At 46.2% G+C, this 22,019-nt stretch overlaps 2 protein-coding genes across 7 annotated transcripts in view; both read left to right on the top strand.

The window, feature by feature from the left end:
* MTCL2 (microtubule crosslinking factor 2) overlaps positions 1 to 8,314 on the top strand; it is an 84,721-nt gene extending 76,407 nt beyond the window's left edge. For both annotated transcript variants that reach the window (XM_010591664.3, XM_064276051.1), the window contains one exon: positions 560 to 8,314. In XM_010591664.3, coding sequence (XP_010589966.2) covers positions 560 to 712 — 153 coding nt within the window. In that variant the 3' untranslated portion in view covers positions 713 to 8,314. The remainder of the gene's footprint in view (positions 1 to 559) is intronic.
* Positions 8,315 to 10,690: 2,376 nt separating this feature from the next.
* The window catches only part of DSN1 (DSN1 component of MIS12 kinetochore complex), a 31,493-nt gene continuing 20,164 nt past the window's right edge, over positions 10,691 to 22,019 (top strand). The window contains exons 1-6 of one of the 5 annotated variants that reach the window (XM_064276052.1): positions 10,691 to 10,879; positions 12,857 to 12,905; positions 13,115 to 13,441; positions 15,536 to 15,609; positions 16,880 to 16,952; positions 18,553 to 18,640. In XM_064276052.1, the coding sequence (XP_064132122.1) occupies positions 12,872 to 12,905; positions 13,115 to 13,441; positions 15,536 to 15,609; positions 16,880 to 16,952; positions 18,553 to 18,640 (596 nt within the window). In that variant the 5' untranslated portion in view covers positions 10,691 to 10,879; positions 12,857 to 12,871. The remainder of the gene's footprint in view (positions 10,880 to 12,856; positions 12,906 to 13,114; positions 13,442 to 15,535; positions 15,610 to 16,879; positions 16,953 to 18,552; positions 18,641 to 22,019) is intronic. The other 4 variants (XM_010591662.3, XM_003411533.4, XM_023550218.2 and 1 more) reach the window with 4 other exon arrangements.

The raw sequence follows: 22,019 nt of genomic DNA, 5'->3' as shown, positions 1-22,019 counted from the left end.
TGCACATCAAAAGTAAATTAGATAAATTAAGGTATTTCCTTTTGGTGGAATAGTATACAACCATTAAAGAGAAGGAGGTCTAGACATACATAGAGACAGGAAAGTGTTCATGTTTTGCAATTGAGAAATAGTTTATAGAAGATGAGGTCATTTTGGTAAATGTGTGTGTAAGCATACTTGAGAATTTATCTTTGATCTCTAGGGCCATGACAGCGTAATTTTCTTTTCTGCTTATTCCAGAATTTATTATGATGAACACTATTCATTGCTAAAATGGGAGAAAAACAATAAAAAGAAAAATCAGCCCAGGGAGGGGTGTAGCCCCTGGGAACTGATCTTGGGCAGGGCTTTGAACCGGTTCATTCTGATTCGAACCCTGCTGAGAATTTGTATTTCCACCCCACGTAAATTCTCAGCCAGGTTTCTAACCAGACAGAGCTGATTCAAAGCCCTGGTCTTGGGCACAACTGAGTTCAACTGCCTCACCTGGCTGGCCACCCATTCCTTGGGTGGTCAGTGCCTCCTGGCTCCTCCTGACTCCCTCCCTCCCTTTTCCCAGGATGCTGTTTGTGACTGTAGTGCCCAGTCTCTCACCTCCTGTTTTGCCCGGCCATCCCGCTCTGCCATCCGCCACTCTCCTTCCAAGTGCAGGCTGCACCCTTCAGAGTCCGGCTGGGGTGGGGAGGAGAGGGCAGCCCCCCCCAGCGAGTGACAGAGCACCTGAGTGCCCCACCTCAACCGGCCCAGCCCTGAACAGCAGAAGGGAATCAGCAGAGACACCAGAGACAGTGAGGGGCCTGTACTCTCAGCATCGTCTCGCCATGGAAGCATAACAGCTACACCACTGCCAGAAGACAGCTTTCACATCAAGGTAAAGCAGGTCTCCTGCTGACCGCCGGGTGGTGATCTCCAACTTCCCAGGGAAGGCAGTGAGTGGGAGAAAGACCAAAACTGGGCTTTGGAAGCATCTACAGAAAGATACGTCGGAACCCATTCCCGGGGTCCTAAGGTGGACTGGGCCAGCCTTGCCTGGTTCTACCCCTCACCCTCCTGGAAGATCCGAGGATGGGATACACTTTTGGCCATGCCCCTTGGGAAAAAGGGCTCACAGAGCTGTTCCATGACAACCACACACCCCTTCCCTGGGAGGGGAAACATCGACAAGAAGACCAGGCTTTGCTCTAGGATCAACTCGTGGCTCCTGAAGGAGCTGGGCACGGTGTCCACCCCTTCCTTCCCTTCACCACCTCCTCCTCCCAGCCCTGCTGCTCTAGATTGCTGTGACTCTAGGGGATATGATAGGGCAGTACCAGGGCCGAATCTCCGCTTGGAATCCCGGAGCCCTGGATCTCCCTGCTCACAGTCTGGATGCAGCAAGGACCAGGAGATGAGGTAGGAACATGTGGCGCTCAGGGTCGGGAGCCATTGGAACTGCCACCCTTGCCAAGGTGACTTGGGGGAGCCCCAATTCATGGGCAACTCTATGAGGACAGAAACAGGTTAGAGTCAGTCTTAAGACCTGGTGCAGGCATAAAGGCCTAAATGCTCACTGCCTTGGCCCTGGGCCTCTTTCTCAGCAGCCTGAAAGGGCACCACATCTCCACTGTGTTTACATCCTGGGGCTGGTGGAGGACAAAGATATTCCAGTAAGAGACTTCTGATTGGCCAGGCCAGGCCAAGGAGAGCTCCAAGAGGTCAGTGCCCCAGGACACGGGAGTAAACTGGGGCTTGAAAGTGCATTTCTCGCCTAGACTGTTTTTGAGTTTTTCTTATTATAAATATTTAAGGTGGTTTACTTTATTTTAATAATTTAATTTACCCCAAAGTTCCTAAGGTAATTTATTGGAGTTTGACGTGTATTCTCGCCACTGGGACAAACTGAAACTTCTGACACAATGGACAGGCTTGGGATCCCCTATGCGGACGAGACAGCTCAGCATCCAAGCTCAGGTCTCCTGACTCAGGTTTGCAGGAACTCTGCAGCCTGATCCCCCAACACCACTGACCATTTAGCCTCCAAGAACACCTGGTACTTGCCCAACCCCGAGCAGTCAGTCTGTCAATGCTTGCTAACAGGGTGCAGGGCTGGACTGACAAACCCGTTGCCGTCAGGTCGATTCTAACTCATAGCAACCCTAGAGGACAGAGTAGAACTGTCCCATAGGGTTTCTAAGGCTGTAATCTTTACAGAAGCAGACCGCCACATTTTTCTCCCAAGGGGCAGCAGGTGGGTTCGAACTGCTGACCTTTTGGTTGGCAGCCGAGCGCTTAACCACTGCACCACCAGGGCTCCTTTGGACTGACATACCACCTCCCAAATCCTCTCCCATTTCGCTTCTCATTTTTCTCCCTCTTTCTGACACGTTTTTTAAATGAGTCAACCGTGGCTTACTCTGTAAAGAGCATGGAGATCCCTCCAAGTTCCCTGAGTGAGAACTTGCAGGAAAACAGGACTGAACTTCCAGAATGTCATTTATTGCAGCTTTGCGCATGGATCAGAGAGTATCCACCTGGCTCATTTCTCACCAGCCTGCCAGCCTTTCCACCGGCCTGTCTCCTTAGCCTTATGGCTCCTCACAGCTCTTCTCCCTGCTCCAACACCACTGCCCACCCTCCCCCACTTGGCACGTGAACTGCCCGGGTGATCAGACGGATTATGATCTGAGTTATTGCGATATGGCCTCCCCCTTGGTGCCAGCGAACCATTTTGGTTGCACACATGCCCACATGCACACAGCAGTCCTGTAACTCCTGGGGACCCGGAATAAAAACACCAGGCTGAAAGGACTTGTCTGCGGAATTCCACATTAGGAAGACCAAAAGCCAGCAGCTTAGCTAGCTTTCCCCCAGGACTCAAGAGACACCTCTGCACTCCTGACTCCTACCTGCCATCTCCTTGTCCTGCCCTTTAAGGGTCACTTGGACCAGCTACCCAAAGTCCTTCCTCTTCTTTCCCATCAGCAGAACATCAGGACCATGCCAGTCTTACCAGCCTCACCCTTGTGCCATTGTGACTTGTGTGGGCCGATGGAGCCAGGGGCCAATTCCCAGAGGATGCCACTGCTCCCCACCCAGTGAGATCCAGGAGGCCCCTTAAAGGTTACCTCCAGGTGACAGGATTCATAGCAGGCCATAAGTCACCAGAAGCCTTCTGCCACCTCCCAGAGTGGCAGAAGGCCAGGGAGGCTGCACTCCCAGCCTTGGGGAGAAATCCCCGTGAGACCTGAACCCTGCAGCCTACGGACCGCTCAGCCTTACCATCGTTTCGTCCAAGATTGTCCTTGCCATCTTCGTTGTCTCAACACCCAGGCCCCAGCCCCCAGTCAGTGTCAGGGGCTCCAGCTCTCGGTTTTCTGTAAGCCCCCGTTTCTAGCTTCTGCATGCTGCTGTGCAAGGTCACTCATCACCGTTCTTACAGAAGCCTCTGGACATGGGGCTTTAATAGAGTTGAAAATGTTACGTGTAAATATTGGTTTGATTTGATTTTTAGCATTTTAATTGGTAACTGGTTGTGTTTCTTTTTTGGGGTGGGAGGGTTGGTTTGTAAAAACTCTCTACTCTTTTGGAATGTAATTTCTAAGTTTGGTTTGTTCCTTCAAATGCCTTTTAAGTCTTGGTAACATTCCCAAAGCAGAAAACTGCCTGACCCACAGTAGGGATTTCCCTGGAGGTTTGGGGTCCCAGGAAGGAACACGGCCTTTCTCCCCTTTCTCACTACCCTTCTGCCTTTTTACACCTAACCCTCTCCTCTTCTTCTGTCCCTCTTCCTCCTTGCCACCCCCACCCTCATTCCCACTCTCTACAACCAAAGTCCCAAGGAACACTGGGGCCCCAGTCTCCTAGAGTCCCCTTGGCTTGGGTCCATGGGTTGACACCAGTTGCTTGAGGGGAAGTGGGGGGCCAATTAGCAGGGCTGACTCTAAACTTCCCATTTCTTACATCTGACCCTTTCCCAGAGCCAAATTAGGCCCTCCTGGGAGAAATGGTGTCTGTATCTGAGATGAAAATTAAACCACTTTTGTTCATCAGTGGGCCTTAGGCCGTGCATGCATTAGGTGTCAGAATCCAATTCCCTGTCTCCCTGCCAACCCTTTCCTCCAGCTCTTTTTCTACTAAAGGCTGACCTAATTTAAAAGCACCTTCAAAAGGTCTTACTTTCTATAAACTCAAAATGACCTCCTCCTTTGGTCTCCCAGAAACACCCCTCTACCAGCTGCCCTCCCAGGTGCCATCCTACATGTCTGGCTTTTGTTGACAAGGCCAAGGGCCCAAAGACTTGACCCTCTTACACCCTGACCCCTGAAATGGCTCCATCATGCCCACGCCCATGTACCTTTCATGGTTTTATCACCCAGCCTGTTTTCCTCCTCTTGTACACCCAACTTCCAGGCCCTTCCTCCTTCTCCCCTCCCATCCAGAATATCCCTCCTCTTCCAGCCTCACCAGCCCTCCTAACTCCCACTACCTCTTTGTTAATAATAATCCCCCGCACATCCCGCCTAGAGCACTTTACTATTTAGAAATTACTTCCCTATCCCGCATCTCCTTCAGACCTCTTGCGAACAGCTCTGGGAAGCAGCCTTGGAAGGACAGGGGTTAGTGCTCCTATTTCAAAATTGAGGAAACTGAGGCTCAGGTGTCATCCTAGAGTCGCACAACTGGAAAGTTATTGAGTATTAGACCAGAACCTTGGCCATCTGGATCCCCCAGTTCAACTCTGTCTTGCTGTGCAAACCTACTGCCCACATGCCCCACTGCTGGCTTTGTGTGGGTATAAAACACACAAAATATGCCTTCGCCCAACCCAGACATGAAACAAATCCACTCCAAATGCCTGGACCTGCATGTCCCAGAGGGTGTTCTGCTTGCATCAGAATCTGCTGAAGGCTTGTTAAACATACAGATTCCTGGGCCCCACCCCAGACTTCAGGGCCAGGAATCTGCATGTTTAACAAACCCCCAGGGAGACCTTGAGCACCACTGGCCACACCATTTATGTTCACAGCCATCTTTCTTTTCATCAATAGCCACAATGTTGTACGATGCTATATCTTAAAAAGAGTACTAAGCTGAGAGTTTGGGGCCCTGGTCCTCAGCCCAGCTCTGATTTGTTTTAATAACCCTGAGAATTTCCCAAAAACATCAAAAGCAGTTTACAATCTTAAGTCATATATGTTCACCAAGACAACAGAAATAGGAAGTCAAAAAGCAAGAAGAATTATTCCCCAAAGCTACCTGGTATTATTACCACAATCATGCAATTAAATTTTATTGTTGAGTTACCTGACAGCCACAGTAAAAGGAGAAACACATCAGGTTGTGTAACTTTCATCATCCAATCATGGGAAGCAAGCATGTTTGCACCAGGACACAAATTCTTCTGCTACTAATTTATAGCATGTGTCCTTCAATGCACTGAGCCAGTTGGTGTTTCAGCAGGTGAACCTAAGATAACCTGTTTTCCAGGTGACTATTTTTTAAAAATATTTAACTGCCAGCATCCTGAATGACCTTGACCAGATCATGTGGCTTTTGTATGCCTCGATTTCCCCAGCTATAAAGTGGGGATAATGCCCTTCCTACCTCATGTGGCTGTGTGGTCAGGACCAGATACAATACTGTGCCTGCGAGTCTACTTGGAAAAGCATAAGGTTCTGCATAAATGTAAAGGGGTCTGAGTTAGACCAGCTCCTCAGTGTCCTGGCCCTGGGGGTGACACCAACACCACCCCTCTCACTGAGTCTTAGTGAGTAGAAAGGGGCCACAAGATCATCTGGACCAACCCAGACTGAGGTTGAGGACTCAGAGAAGGGAGCAGCTCACCCCAGGTCACACAGCAAACCAGAGGCAGGCCAGGACTAGGACCCATGTGACCTGGCTGCCAGCAGGTTCTGCATCTCCAGTGGTGAATGAGACCCTGCCCTTCCTTTCTGTGGTCTTAGGTGAGTCCCTTCCTCTTTCTGAGCTCAGTCTGTTTGCCCTCTTCCTCCTGGCCACTCTCTTTTGTATCATTTTCCCCCAAAGCTTCCCACCCTTCTGCCTGCTCTTCTTTTCTGGCTGGTTCCTGCCAGCAGACTGAGTGGCCCAGGTCCACAGTAGGTTTTCCTCTTCTGGATCCCCAGCTTACTTGTAGCATCTCTCCCTCGGTCCTCCCAGAATGGCCAACCCAGCACTGCACCCCTCTCCTGGATTTTCTTGTAATCCCAGCACCCCCCACCCCCAGGCCCTCACATTCTTGCCCTATCAGAGAAGTACCTGTGTCTATGGTCTCCCAACTCCAGTGTTTGCCGTCAGATTGGGTGATGGTTCCTGGGTTCTATGTTTATATTTTCTCCCACCAAAGGGGCCCCTTCCTCCAATGCCTCAGGCAGCACCAGCCTGGCCTGCCCTCATTGAGCTCCACCAGTCCCAGTCCTGAGCCACATTGTCTTCTTTGTCCCCTCAATCTCAGCACTTCCCACCGAGGAGGGAGAGGCTGTCTGTCTGTCTCACACCCCTCCATTTCCTCTGCTCTTCCCTGAATCCCACCACCTACAGGACAGCTTATCCTGAGAGAACCTATAGCTAACCCTGGCCCTACCCATCATCCCTCCCAACGGTGTATGTAGTCTGCAAAGTCCACAGGCCCAAGAAGCAAAGGGGACTGGGGACATGATGTTGGGCCTGAGTTTCCCACCACCAGCCAGCCCTGCCCACCCTACCTTACCCTCCTTAGACCCTCCACTTTCCCTTGTCTACCCCATCAGCCCTGGTCCCCTCTCTTCCTGCCCTTCCCCAGCCCTCTGGACACCAGTCCCCAAGGAAAGGAGCTTCGGTTTCCTCTAAGTATCCTTGAAAGGCCATGACAGTGCGAGCCTAGCTGCCTTGTCACACCCCATTCTGAAGCCACTCAAACTCCTCCTATGGAGAGGGACCTCGGCCTCAAGACTAGAGACCTGGCCCAGGTCTGGGCAGATTTCTTAACTTCTCTGAGCCTGGCCCGCCCAATTCTAGAATTCTGTGACAAGCACCAGAGTGATCCCTCTGAGCACCCTTCGTGTTTTGGGGGTCTTGTAGCACCATCCCCTTTCTGCTGGGCCCTGGTATCCTGGCTCCTCTCTCAGCTCTGCCACTGATCTCTGTGCCTTAGTTTACTTCTCTGCACAGGGGGCTCACTACACAACCATCCCCAGCATCTTCCCAGATATTTTGGTGCCTCTGAGGCTAGGCCTTGCCAGCCATGCCCCAGGTCCCTAGTACTGTCCAGGGGTGCCAGGCTGCTGAAGTTGAGGAGGTCAGAAGTATCATTCTAGCCAGTGTTTCTCAAAGCATGGTCCTGGACCAGCAGCATCAGCATCACCTGGGAACTGTTAGAAATGCAAATTACTGGTCCCACCCCAGACCTACTGAATGGAACCTGTGGGGTGGGGCCCAGCAATCTGGATTTCAGCAGCCCTCCAACTGGAGTTTGCCAACTGCTGATCGAGGTTATCAGTTAGTGCAGCCTAGGAAGGGTCTGGGATTGACCTAGGCCAAGAGCAGGTAGAAACACCAACCTCATCTGGACTCCTGAGAGATGGAATCCTTCAGTCAGTGGTCTTATCTTGGAAGCTGGAGGGCAGGGAAAAGGAATCAATTTTTCCTTTCCTTGTGCCTGGTTTGGCTCCATCCGTGCTCACCTCTCCCACTCGTCTGGATTTTATATAAGGCTCTGTGAGGTTGTGCCAGCCAGGCAGGGGTGGGAGTCTTGGGGAGCAAGAGGCAAAAGATCCTGTTGGTTCATCACTTGGGAACCTCACAATGAGTCTAGTGGCCTCCCTGCAAATGGAAAGAAACCTAATTCCTCAAGGGAAGAATCTCCATCTCCTCCTCCTCCCGCCCCCAGGGAGACCTTGTAGACAGTGCCAAAAAACAGCTCCAACCCCCAGTGGCTGGGCAAGAGAGCCAGAAGCTGTCCTTCCTCCTCTACCTGATCTCTTTGCCCAGCCCTGCCAATACTGTGAAGCCCCCTTCCTGCTTGGCTTGGTTTCCTGGTGATGGTCCTGCAGTCGTGGGCCCTGGGGGACCCCCAGGAAAAGGGCCTCGGGAGGGAAAGGACCAAGGGCATCCCTGGGCCAAACTGTTCTCTCCTGTCTATTGTTCTCTTTTCCCCACTCCTGTCTTCAGAAGGCTCCTTCCCAGGATGGAATGGCTGCCAGGATGACCACAGCCCAATCCACCAGCTCTCCCTGCGCCCTGTGTCTTATTTCAAACATGAGAATAACTGTACAGTGTAAACTTACAAAGGGTTTTTAATGGTTGTAGATTGGAAATAAAGTATGTCATATGAACAGTTTCCTTGGACTTGGCCTCTCTGATCTCCCTTGTGGATTGGTTGGGGCCCCTGGAGATTTGAAACCTAACTCTACCCCACCCCCACCTGCTTGGGAAGGATGAGGTCTGGGAATGCCACAACAAGCTGGCTGGTTGGGGTCACTTGGGAGGGACCACCAGGTGTCCCCGGCTGCTGACTGCTGACACCTCAGAGTCTTCCACGAAGTGCGATATGACTACTGAGAAACAAATACAAACTGCTGAAAAAGAAAAAAGACGGAATGAACCTTCGTACTTAAGACATAAAAAAAGGATACTTCAGACAGGTTAATTATCTATTGCAGTGTAATTATCATAGAACATTGATCTCACACAGATGTTGTGGATCAGGAATTCAGAAGCTGGGTAGTTCTGTCTCAGGCTCTTATGAGGTTGCAGTCAGATGTTGATCAGACTGGCAATCATCTGAAGGCTAGACTTGGGGGCCAGAAGATCCATTTGCCAGGTGGTTCACTCACAGTGCCTGGCAAGTCAGTACTGGCTGTCAGCAGAAGGCCTCAGTTCCTCACTCTGTGGGCAGTCCACAGGACTGCTTGTGTGTCCTTACAACATGGTGGTGGACTTTCCCCCAGAGCAGGACAGAAGTCACAATGTCTTTTGATTTGGCCTTGAGAACCACATACTATCATTTCTGCAATATCTTATTGGTTATACAGATCACCCTGTTCAATGTGGGAGGGCATTAACATCAGAAGGCAGGGATCATTGGGGGCCATCTTAGGAAATGGCAACCACATATTTGTTTTTAGCTCTCCTCTTTTTTGAGGGCCTAACAGCAGTCAGGCATCTTCTAGGCATCTGTTGAGGATACAAGAGATGGGCCTAGAAGACAAGGAAGCAAATGTCAACGGCAGGAGGGAGCTGAGGGTTCTAGAGCCCAGAGGAATCAGGGAAGGCTTCATGGAAGAAGGGACATCTGAGCTGAGGCCGAAAGTTGAGATGCTGACCAGCAAAGAGAATGGTCATGTATTGGTAGGCAGGAGACTGAGAGGAAATGGTTCTAGGGAGAGGGACCAGCATGTGTGAAAGCCTAGTAGTAAAAGAGCAGAGCAGAACTGGGAAACTGGGTGGGGAATGATGAAAGAGGAGGCTGGGTCAGATCACACGATGCCTTACAAGCAAAAGAATTTTTATATATTCTGTGGGCAGTAGTGAGCCATGAGATTTCAAAGCAGGGAAATGACATAGTTGGATAATGTATTAGGTCTGTATTCCATGAAGCAATATTTTCATTGTGCCCCAGGATGGCCAGCCCTGGCTGGGAACACTATGTTCTATTCTTGGGACAATGACAAATGAAGAGTGGAAACAAGGACTGGGCATAGAAGGAACTGGGTACCATTGAGCCCCAGAAAATTGTATTCAGGGAACCAAGAGCAAATCTCTGCTTTCAGATGTCTGTTGGAATCAAAGGGTGGAAATTTCAGAAAGGCAGATTCCTGCTTGTCACTAGAAAACTTTTCCAAGGACCACAGCTACTATGGTAGGATGACCACAGTCATGCTCCCAAGCCATCTCACTTCAGACTTTGTGGCCTGCTCTTCAACATTTGGAGGTTTCAGATTGGAAAGAAAGGGCTGCACACCAAGGGAACATTTTGATGGTGCCATGCTTGGTGCTGAGGATGCAGCCTGCTCTCTGGGGGTTCCTAGGCCAGCAAAGGGTAGTGGAGCAGGTTGGGCTCCTGGGAACGCAGAAGAGGCATCTGGCTTTCGGCCTGGGGCCTCAGGGAAGACTCAGAGAGAGGATTCCTCAGCTGGAAGTTTTGCCAGAAAAAATGCTGGGAAAGGCTTGCCAGGCAGAGAAAAAGGCTAGAGCAAAGGAAGAGGCAGGAAGCAACGTGAGGTGGGCAGAGGAGCTGCAAGCAACTTGGAGAGTGGATTGTCTGTGATAAGGCTGGAGAGTTCTTGAACTTGGCCAATGTAATAAGGGGCTACAGTAGGAGAAAAAGTCCTAGAGCAGGAGTGGGATAAGACAGGCAGGCTGGAGCTCTAAGTCCACACTTTCGGAGTTAAAACGATAGAGGGGATCCATGCCGAGCTACGGGGCAGCGCATCAGGTACCTGCTGCTTAGCTTTCCTTCCTTGGGCAAGTACCTCCCTAGGTCTTTTTTCCCCTACTTTAGACGGGTCCTGTCGGGTGAGTGCCGGGAAGACACCGCACATGCCAAAGTTGCGGACTGCAGAGAAGACAGTGGCGTGCCCGCGCCGGGCCTAGTAAATACTTGGCCGAGGGGGCGGGGCTGACAAGAACGCGGACCACCCACTTGCGCATGCGCCTTGGTGCAGAGCCGCGTAGCGCGTGCGCGGGCCCACGGTGGCCGCGCATGGGCCTTGGGTTGGCGGGAGTTTCGGAAGCTGCGCTGGCGGAGCAAACGGGGGGCGGCGCACAAGATCCGGATCGGGACCCGGAAGGAGCGGCCGCGGCGGCTGCGGGCATTCGTGGTTGACCCGGGGCTGCGAAGAGAGTGGCTTTTGGCTTGTGTTTCGGAAGCGGAGGCTCTGAGCTGGACGGGCGTCGCTCTGAGGTCAGAAAGTCGCAAACTTCTCCCCCGACGCGGCCCCGCTCGCTCCCGCCGCAGCGTTTTTGGCGTCGGGTCAGCCCCGGTCGGCCGCCATCTTCCCCCCCGCCCCGGGAGGCGACGGAACCTCCTCCCGGGGGAGGAAGCCTCAGGACGGGCCGCGCCGCCCGCTCGGGGCCGGTTTGTAGAACCTGCGGTCTACGATCGAGAACGTTGATTGAGGCCTGGGTTCGAATTCCACCTGTGCTCCAGTCTGGCTGCGTAACAAGCTTGAGCCAGACTTTTTGCCTGTGTGAGCCTCATTTTCCCACTCTGCCAAGTGGAGTTAACAACAGTGCTTATCTCCTAGAGTTGGGGAAAGGATTAAATGGGATAATGATGTAAATAAAGCGCTTACATCGCACAGGTCCTGACCCATTATAAGCTCTTAACAAGCGACAGTTGCTGCTGTTATCCGGGCTTGTTATCTTCTGTGTGATGCAGTCATAAGGACTGTTGAGAATTTAGATCCGAGGCCACCCTCTTTTTCCTATTATCTTTTCTGAATCTTCTTTCCACATAGATTTATTTCTTTTTACAAAGCACCCCTATGTACAGATTTCTTCTGGGAGGGAGGAGGAAGGCTAGAAGATGAAGAGATGCCTCAGTCATGTCCCTGTCCTCTTGGAGCCACTTGTATGTGAGGGGCACTAGGAATACAGATGCAGTCTGGCTGGGGAGACCTGTGAACAGACTTCACAGCCACTGCTTGGGAGACCAAGGAGTGGAGCAACCAACTTCACCAAGGAGAAGTTGTGTGGAAGCTTCACATTTGATCTAGGTTGGGAAGGAGGAATAAGTTTTCAGGTAGAAAGACCAATGCGTGCAGTGATTCACAAGTGGTGCGGAGAATGGTGTTATCAGTGTACATGGGAGAGGTAGGGGGGAGTGGCAGGAGAGAGCAGGAAGGGGTAGGTTGGGACTAGTTTATGAAAGATGTTTAATACACTTTAGAAAAACTGCTGCTGCTGTGTGAAGAATGGATTAGAGAAGAGTAACGCTGGGTAGGAAAACTAGTGGAGAGACTGTTAACATTAGTCCAGGGGCATATTATGACTGAACTAGACTAGTAACTGGAGCCCTGGTGTCACAGTGGTTAAAGCATTTGACTGTTAACCAAAAGGTTGGCACTTTGAACCCACCAGCAGCACCGCAAAAGAAATATGTGACAGTCTGCTTCTTTAAAGATTTATGGCCTTGGAAACTATGGGGGGCAGTTCTACTCTGTCCTGTAGGGTGCTATGAGTCAGAATCGACTCCATGGCAGTGGGTTTGGTTTTGGTTTAAACTAGTAACAGTGGGAATGGGGAAAAGATTTAAAGAGACTATTGGAGGTCAAACAGAGAGGACTTTGGATCTGGACAGTTAAGAATAAGGAGAAGTAAAGGAGGACACAGTTTTTCTAATTGGAAGACCAGGTAGATCAAACGCCATGAACTAAATTAGGGAATTAGGGACTCCCTTTTCCATTGCCATTGAGTTGATTCTGACTCATAGTGACCCTATAGGACAAATGAAAACTGCCCCATAGGGTTTCCAAAGCTGTAACCTTCATGGAAGGAGACTGCCACATATTTCTCCTGCAGAGTGGCTGGTGAGTTCAAACTGCCAACCTTTCAGTTGACTAAGCGCTTAACCACTTTGCCACCAGGGCTCCTTCAACACAAAATAATTGGGAAGCAAAGTAAGATATGTGTCAAAGGGAGATAGGAGTACTTCTAGAAATAAGTTCAACAGTAGTTGGTGATTCTCTGTGGAGGAGGTGAGATGGGATTGTGCTAGATGGTGTTGCCAGGTAGGTAGCATTTCACGGGGCAGAGATGGTTGGTGAAGTGGGCAGTTCAGAAAGACTGGAGAGGAAGAGGCCTGTTCTGAAGTAGCAAAGCCCCAGTGAGACTGGGGCTGAAGTGTGGAGAACAGATCACCTTGTTTTCCTATTTTCAGGGTTTTCCACCCAGAATGACTTCAGTGTCTAGATCAGAGACTGTTCGAGGTGAGTATTATAGTGAAATTCAGTACCTTTTGCCTCTGGGGTTTAGGCTTTCTGGCTCCTGGTGAATCTGGAATCATATCTTCGTTAGTTTGCAGAGATGCTTCCTCGGTGTTTCCATGATGGGGGCATGCACTTTCCTTTTTCATCTTATTGCACAGATACTTTGTTGTGATGGGTTTGATTTTGTATTTTAACTTTTTTATAACAAGAGCTAGAAGAGGAACCAGTGATGTCTAAGACTCACGATCATCGGTTGAAATCAAGTCCCAACCTTATGGAAGTGTGTGCTAAATCGCCTGCCTCCCTGGAGATGACTCAGAATGTTTCAAAGGAAAGAATTCACCTTGGCTCTAGTCCTCAAAAAGGGGGAAGTTGTGATCTCAGCCACCAGGAAGGACTTCAGTCCAGGTCCCTTCATTTGTCCCCCCAAGAACAATCTATCCATCATCAAGGCAGAAGGCAATCCTGGCGGCGTGCAAGTATGAAAGGAATGAACCGGCGGAAGTCCCTGCCTCCCTTTCACCAGGGCATCACAGGTGGGGTGCTATCTACTAAGACAGTGACGTTCCAGCTCAGTTAAGAGGCAGTGAGGTATGGCGGAAAGAGCATAGGAGCATAGACTTGACTTTGCTGACTTTGAGCAAATTACTTCATGTGAACTCTTTGAGCCTCAGTTTCCTCATCCATAAAATGGAGACTGTACTACCCACCTTGTGGGAATAGTCTAAGATTATAAGTACTAATGTAAAACACTTAGTGAGTGTTTAGTATCATCGCCATTTAAATCGTATTAGCTGCCCGTTGTAATCTATACCATGAATAGAAATTGTGACTTACAGTTGTCCAACACTCCCCTCTGCTAGGATCAGAGGCGTTAAAGATGCCTTCCTGTGCTTTCTGCCTTATACCTTAAAGTGGAACAGAAGGTGGGTAGGTTGGCACTTGATTTTAGACCTTATAACTGAAAATATTTCAGAGGGAAGACACAGAAAAATATTGAGCATGAAAACCTAGTTTTTAGGAATGCTGTATTTGAATGTAATTTGTATGATTTTGTGTGAATTTACTGCAGTAACTTTATCTCAGCATCAAACTACAGGATATAATGTGGAAAGTCTAGCACATTTCAGGAAGAACTTGGTAGATGTGTGACCTTGAGCAGTCTGCTTAACCTCTTTTGCCCTAAGGCCCTCATCAGTAAACTGGGGATGGTAACGGTACCTGTCACACACAGGGTTGTGTGAGGATTAATATTTATAAATGAGTTGATACATAACATAGTACTTGGCACAGAGTAAACTCTCAAATGTTAGCTATTGTGATTATTTTTAAGATATTACCCCACTTCCAAGTGACCAGATGTCTAGAAGTAAACCTGGGAAAAAACAGCTACCCAGCGTATCAGTAAATGGCTGTCACAGTGCCCATGTAGCTTACTCCATAGGTGTACCAAGAAGACATCAGCAGTTCCCTAAGATTCCTCCCCGCCCCCCATCTCTACCCTAGAGCATATGGGCTTAAAATTCTGAATAACAGAAAATCATTGATGTAGTGGGACTGGGTATCTCCTTGTTATTCCTGACTACCTACCGAGTTTCCTTGGTTACAGACAAGGTATCCTGCTCTTCTTGACTCATAGCAATGAGAATTAAGAAAGGAGATGAGAACTGTAAAAACAGAGCCAGCTTAGCCCGGAGGGCAAAAAGATAGATATCTCTCGTAATTCTCAAAGCACACTTTCTTTGCTGTATAATAACTGGAGTTATCTAAATGGAGATAATGAGAAAAAAAGAATATATACCTCCTGGAGTTGTTTGAGGATTATGTAAAATGTATATGGACACCATCCAATTCAGGCTGATGACTCACTGTGTGACCTTGGGCATGTTACCTCTTTACCTGCTACCTAGCCATTGTGCCTCAGTTTTATCATCTGTAAAATGGAACCGATAAGAGTGCTTGCCTGAAGGTCTAATGAGATGTGTGTAAAGCATTTAACAAAATGCCTTTTCTACAGCATTCAACAAATGCTTGCTAGCGGTGTTATTATTAAGTCATTATAGAGAGGCAGCATGGTATTAGTGGGAAAAACACAGGTTTTGGTGACAGACTTGGGTTTGCATTCTGGCTCCACTTATCCCTGGCCTCAGATATGTCATCTGCTCTCTGAGCTTCAGTTTCCTCATTTGTAAAACAGAGCTAATAATGCTTCCTTTGCAGGACTTATTAAAGGACTCTTAAGATGATGTATCTGAAGCACATAAGTGTCAGTCATAAAAATGCTCAAACATTCCCATATACTTTCTTCCAGTGGTGAATATGAGTCCTCAAAAAAAAAAGTTAAATTTCTTTTTATCTACGTTGTTTAACAAGATAAGATTTTAATGTAATACACAGAAAAACTTTTTATAAACGTTTTTCAAAGTTTTGGATGCATAGATGGGTAAATGTGATCTTCAAGTGATCTTGGAAAAATTAGATGTGACTATGAATTCTCCCTTTAACCGGAGGGGGCTGCTTGAGTGTTCTGGTCTTAAGCTGGACTGCGCCAAGAAGGAGGAAGTTTTCCAGTTTTGTTACTTTGTTAAGTGTATAAGTATCTAGCTCTTTAATGTGGTGTTTTATGTTAGCGCTCAGCAGATCCATCAGTGTCAACTTAGCAGAAAGTAAGCGGCTTGGCGCCCTCCTGCTTTCCAGCTTCCAGGTGAGATGCTTGGGACTGGGAGACGCTTTCTTTCTTTTTTTTTTTTAAACTCACTGTCACAACCCCAAACAGAAATTAATACGTGATACACTGGTTAAGATTAAAACATATTTCTCCCTAATTGGGATTAATTTAAAAGCCACGTTTATTCCCCTTTAACTGACTTCTCGCTGGATTGGGCTCTCTGCCGGTCCCATTGGTACTGCGGATGGGTGACTGCTGCAGCTGCTGCTGCTCCTGCTAACTAAGCTGCTGCAGAAGTTTCGCCAGTTCAGTATCCTTTGCTCAATGGCAACAAATGATGGGAATTTATAGTGGGCAGAGTTCAAAATCGAAGTTAATGTGGACATTTTAGGTCCGGCTGTATACTAAGATAATATTTGACCCATGCTATATAATTTTATTGAACAAGTTATGTATTAACGTGGCTAATGCTTACATCATTGTAGATAAGCACATAAATTTTATGAATAAGAATCAACACAAAGCGGTTGTTATAGGGTAGAGATCAAGCATATCTCTTGATTTCCAACTTGTTCATTGTCTGACAGCAGCTTCTCCCTTCCTCACGGCACTCTATTTCTCTGCTGAGTTTGGTAATTTGCTGCAATGTGACATAACTCACAGACTATTCTTAACCAGTTATATGGTCTGTTAAGGTAAAGAGTACAACTCAGGAGTCACTCAAAATATGAACAGGCAAGAATAACAGGATACAACTCAGAAGCAAAATAAAGGCACTTAAGGCAAGGCTTGTAAGGGTCCCTGAAGCAGAGGGTATGACGTCCCTCCCCTAGGAAGCTCTCCTTCCAGGATTCTCTCCCACAGGAAGCTTCCTCAAGACTCAGTGTTTCAGGCTTTTATCAGCTAGCTCACATGCTCATTTTGTTAACCAGGTTGGCTCCCAGACTGACTCCCACTCGTTAATACAAACCCTCAGATGTAGCCAATGTAGCCCAATTGCTCTAAGGATTATTTCACAGAGGCTAGGGACAAAGGCCAAACTGCTTGACGAAAAGTAACTTTTAACCTCACAGCACATTATTTGTGTAAATTAAGTGATCTTTTATTTCCTGAACCAAAAGTCAAAAGGTATACTCTGACCAACAAAGAGTTTTTTCCTCATCTGTTTATTTGTTCATTTGAAAAGTCTTAGATATAAAAATTAAATCATGTTTAGTTTTACGTGTATTAAATCTAAAGTTACGTGAACTCAGGACTGACCCGGAGAATCTTGGTGGTTGTATTCAAAATGCTTTTCTTTCCTTAGTTCTCTGTTCAGAAACTGGAACCTTTCCTAAGGGACACTGAGGGCTTCAGTCTTGAAAGTTTTAGAGCCAAAGGTAAGTTGCTAGAATAGGTGAGTATGATTTGATCCTGGGCTGTACCCTCTCTTAAGGTCAGCTGAAGCCTCACTTGTAGGACCCCCATTCCTATTTTTTTAATTCATATTTTAGAAATAAGAATATGTGCTTATGTTATAATTTCAGAGGTACAAAGGTGGAGAATGAGCTTCCCCGCCAGGCTTCGCTGTTTTCCCAAGAGGCAGTCACAGCCACTAGTTTCTGTCATGTCTTTGCAGAGATATTTTTTGCATTTCCAAACATTTATGTTTTTTAAATCAAATGCATACATATTTGTCCTTTTTTAAACCTAATTTATCTTGCAGATTGTTTCGTATTGCACATATAGAGCTGCCTTGACACTCTGGCAGCCGTATACTAGTCCATTATGTAAATGTACTGTATCTGCTTTAACCAGTTATTTGTCGTTGGGCTTTTAAGGTTGTTTCCAGTCTTTTACTGTTACAATAAATACTGTAATTAATACCTTTTTACACAAAACTTTTGGCATATATGCAAATAAAAATAAGATAAATTTCTAGAATTAAGAGTTACTAGGTCAAATGAAATGATAGGAGTTACCAGATTGCCTTCCGTAGAGGTTCTATCATTTTATTCTCTCACCAGCAATATATGCAAGTGCTCTTTTCTCCTACACACCTACAATTTTATCAAACTTAGATTTTTTTTTACCATTCGGTATGTGGTAACGGGTATTTTGTATTTTTAACTTACGTTCCTTTTTCCTTTAAAGGGTTAAGCATTTTAAAATATTTTTTAGAGCCATTTGTACTTTATTTTTTGTGTACTGTCTCTTCATATCCTTTGTTCATTTTTTTAAGGTGACATGTTGGTCTCTTTGCTATTAATTTGTAGGAACTCTGTATATTAAGGAAATTAGCTGTTTGTGATATAAGTTGCAAATATCCTTTCCCAGAAGTCAGTTTTAACTCTATGTAGTAGCTGTTCTACTAACAGTTCGACTACACAATAACCCACAGTCTGAAATACTCTGTTACCCAGAAAATATATGAATTCAGACTTACTTGCTAGTTAAAATTGTTTCTCTCAGAATTGCACCGTCATCTTAATTAGCATAGATGTGCCAGAGTTATCTTGACAGCTAGTTAGCATGCCCTTTTCTCTCTGCGTTCTTCACTGAATGCAATAGTGAACTCTTCAGATCTACACAGAGACCCCTTTTCGTCTTAGGCCCATGACTCTGTCTCCCACATGTCTTATTACACCCTTGCCCATTGCCTGGCTTTTATAAATATGTTTTTCTTTCCAGTGCCATGGGTTCAAATTTCTTGAAAGAAATGTCACATTCAGATATACTTTCCTAACTGCATTCGTACTGGTCAAGCATACAAACACCATCATGAATGCCATAAAGAGTTGTCTTCCAATTTATCCAGTCTACTAAAGAAGGAAGATAAAACTTTTCTGCGTATTTATACCACTTTCTTGGGTGGGTGAGGATCAGAATGTAACAGGGAACCATAAAGACCATCCTAAGTATGTTATATCTTTGTCAGCAGCTCACTGTGAAAGTTTATATTATCTTTATTTTATAACAAGTAACTTTTTTCTCTCTTAGCGTCTTCTCTTTCTGAAGAATTAAAACATTTTGCAGACAAACTGGAAAGTGATGGAACTCTACAAAAATGCTTTGAAAAGTCAAAAGGGTAAGAGCAATTTCTTCTGTCATAAATTATAATTGAATTAGACAGTTGTTCATTTACTCAATCAACATTTCTCCAGTATTTTCTATATACCAGGCTCTTCTAGATAACTGGTGATGTGGTGATAAAGAAGTCAAACAGGCCCCACTTTTCATAAAGCTTACATTGTACTAAGAGAGACAGTCAAAATAAATACATAAAAAGAAGTAATTTCAGCCAGTGCTAGTTTTAAGAAATCAATAAATGTGATAGTGACTTCAGGGAGTGAGCAACTTTAGGTAGTGTTCGGGGAAGACCTTTAAGGATACGACCATTGGGCTGAGACCTGAGAGACATGAATGATGAGAAGGAATCAGCCATGGAAAGACAAGGGTAAAAGCGTTGTTCAGATCTTTGCTAGCTACGCAAGTTGGAGATAAACTCATGTTCTTTGGCTGTTGGCGAGCCAGAATATTAGCAGCAATTGAAAAATCTCATGCCGCAGCTGGTAGTTCCTCCACAGGGACAAGGTCACCATACCCAAACCCCTCCTCCCTTTGCCCTGAACTATATCATGTCACTTGGGCTTACATTATGAACTAACTTTTGACTTCACAAAGGTATACTTTTCCACAGGCTCTTAGATTGATGTTGCTAGTCAGGAAATGAAAAATATTTTAGTTCAACATAGCGTTTCTTTAATGCAGTGTGTTTAAGCACCTGTCTGCATCTCAGCCAGAGTTTGGTAGAGGCTGTGTATTACAGGCCTCAGTAGAAAAACATGAATGAAAGGTGGCACAAATAATTTGCCTTTGCCAGGCAGAGTTCCAAATACATCTGTCATATTTCAGCATCTTCATTGCCTGCTTTTTTTCCATTAGAATTAATTACTCTAAATGTAGAATGGTACAACTGTGATGGAAAAAAATATGGCACCTCCTTAAAAAGCGAGAAATGGAAGTACCATATGATGCAGCAATCCCATGCCTAGGAATGTATCCACGAATAGACATATGCACACCCATGTTCACTGCAGCATTATTCAGAGTAGCAAACAGATGGAAGCAGCCTAAGTGTCCATCAGCCGATAAATGGGTAAACTGTGGTACATACACACATTGGAATAAAGGGATAAACAACAATGATGCATCTGTCAAACATCTCACAGCATGGATGAATCTGGAGGGCATTATGCTGAGTGAAATAAATCAATCACAAAAGAACAAATGTTGTTGTCCTTAGGTGCCCTTGAGTTGGTTCCGCCTCACAGCAGCTGTGTGTACAACAGAACGAAACACTGCCTGGTCCTGAGCCATCCTCACAGTTGTTGTTATGCTTGAGCTCATTGTTGCAGCCACTGTGTCAGTCTACCTCGTTGAGGGTCTTCATCTTTTGCACTGACCCTGTACTCTGCCAAGCATGATGTCCTTCTCCAGGGACTGATCCCTCCTGACAACATGTCCAAAGTATGTAAGACGCAGTCTCGCCATCCTTGCTTCTAAGGAGCATTCTGGTTGTACTTCTTCTAAGACAGATTTGTTAATTCTTTTGGCAGTCCATGGTATATTCAGTATTCTTCGCCAACACCACAATTCAAAGGCATCAGTTCTTCTTTTGTCTTCCTTATTCATTGTCCAGCTTTCACATGCATGTGATGCAATTGAAAATACCATGGCTTGGGCCAGGTGCACCTTAGTCTTCAAGGTGACATCTTTGCTCTTCAACACTTTAAAGAGGTCCTTTCCAGCAGATTTACCCAATGCAATTATTTCTTGACTGCTGCTCCCATGGCTGTTGATTGTGGATCCCAGTAAAAGGAAATCCTTGACAACTTGGATCTTTTCTCCGTTTATCATGATGTTGCTCATTGGTCCAGTTGTGAGGATTTTTGTTTTCTTTATGTTGAGGTGCAATCCATACCAAAGGCTGTGGTCTTTGATCTTCATTAGTAAGTGCTTCAAGTCCTTTTTGCTTTCAGCAAGCAAGGTTGTGTCGTCTGCATAGTGCAGGTCGTTAATGAGTCTTCCTCCAATCCTGATGCCCCGTTCTTCTTCATATACTCCAGCTCTTCGGATTATTTGCTCAGCATACAGATTGAATAGGTATGGTGAAAGAATACAACCCTGATGCACACCTTTCCTGACTTTAAACCAAAAAGTATCCCCTTGTTCTGTCCGAACAACTGCCTCTGGATCTATGAACTGATTCCTCATGAGCACAATTAAGTGTTCTGGAATTCCCATTCTTCGCAATGTTAGCCATAATTTGTTATGATCCACGCAGTCGAATGCCTTTGCATAGTCAATAAAACAGAGGTAGACATTCTTCTGGTATTCTCTGCTTTCAGCTAGGATCCATCTGACATCAGCAATGGTACCCCTGGTTCCACATCCTCTTCTGAAACTGGCCTGAATTTTTGGCAGTTCCCTGTTGATATACTGCTGCAGCCAGTTTTGAATGATCTTCAGCAAAATTTTGCTTGCGTGTGATATTAATATTGTTCTATAATTTCCACATTTGGTTGGATCACCTTTCTTGGGAATAGGCATAAATATGGATGTCTTCCAGTCAGTTGGCCAGGAGGTTGTCTTCCATATTTCTTGGCATAGACGAGTGAGCACCTCCAGAGCTGCATCTGTTTGTTGAAACATTTCAATTGATATTCCATCAATTCCTGGAGCCTTGTTTTTCGCCAGTGCAAAATATTGTATGAGACCACTAATATAAAAACTCAAGAAAAAGTTTGTACACAGAAAAAAACAATCTTTGATGGTTACAGGCGTAGGGAGGGAAAATCACCAACTGGTAGACCAATTAACTTTCATGAAGGGAAAGAAAACATAAGGGAAATCAGCACAGTTTGACCAAGGCAAAGTTATAGAAGCTTCCTAGACACATCTAAACGTCCTGAGGGACCATGGTTCTGGGGCTGAGGACTGGAGACCATGGTCTCGGGACATCTAGGTCAATTGGCATAACATAGTTCATAAAGAAAATGTTTTACATCCTACTTTGGTGAGTAGCTTCTGGTATCTTAAAAGCTTGTGATAAGATATAGCTATTGATCCCATTCCATCCAAAGCAAAGGAAAATGAAAAAAACCAAAGACATAAAATATTAGTCCAAAGGACTAATGGAGCATGTGAACCGCAGCCTCCATCAGCTAAGAAGAACTAGATGGTGCCCAGCTGCTACCACTTACCACTCTGACAGTGATCACAATAGAGAATCCCAGACAGAGTGGGAGAAAAATATAGAACAAAATTCAGATTCACACAAAAAGATCAGACTTGTTGGTCCGTCAGAGACTGGAGGAAACCCTGCTAACTCAGAACTGAAGCTACTCTCGAAGTCTGCCTTCCAGGCAAAGATTAGACAGGCCTATAAAGCAAACAATAACACA

Source organism: Loxodonta africana, chromosome 24, assembly GCF_030014295.1.
Source record: "Loxodonta africana isolate mLoxAfr1 chromosome 24, mLoxAfr1.hap2, whole genome shotgun sequence".
NCBI lineage: Eukaryota > Metazoa > Chordata > Mammalia > Proboscidea > Elephantidae > Loxodonta > Loxodonta africana.
The sequence above is the reverse complement of the archived record's forward strand: the minus strand, read 5'-3'. Positions and strand labels throughout refer to the sequence as shown.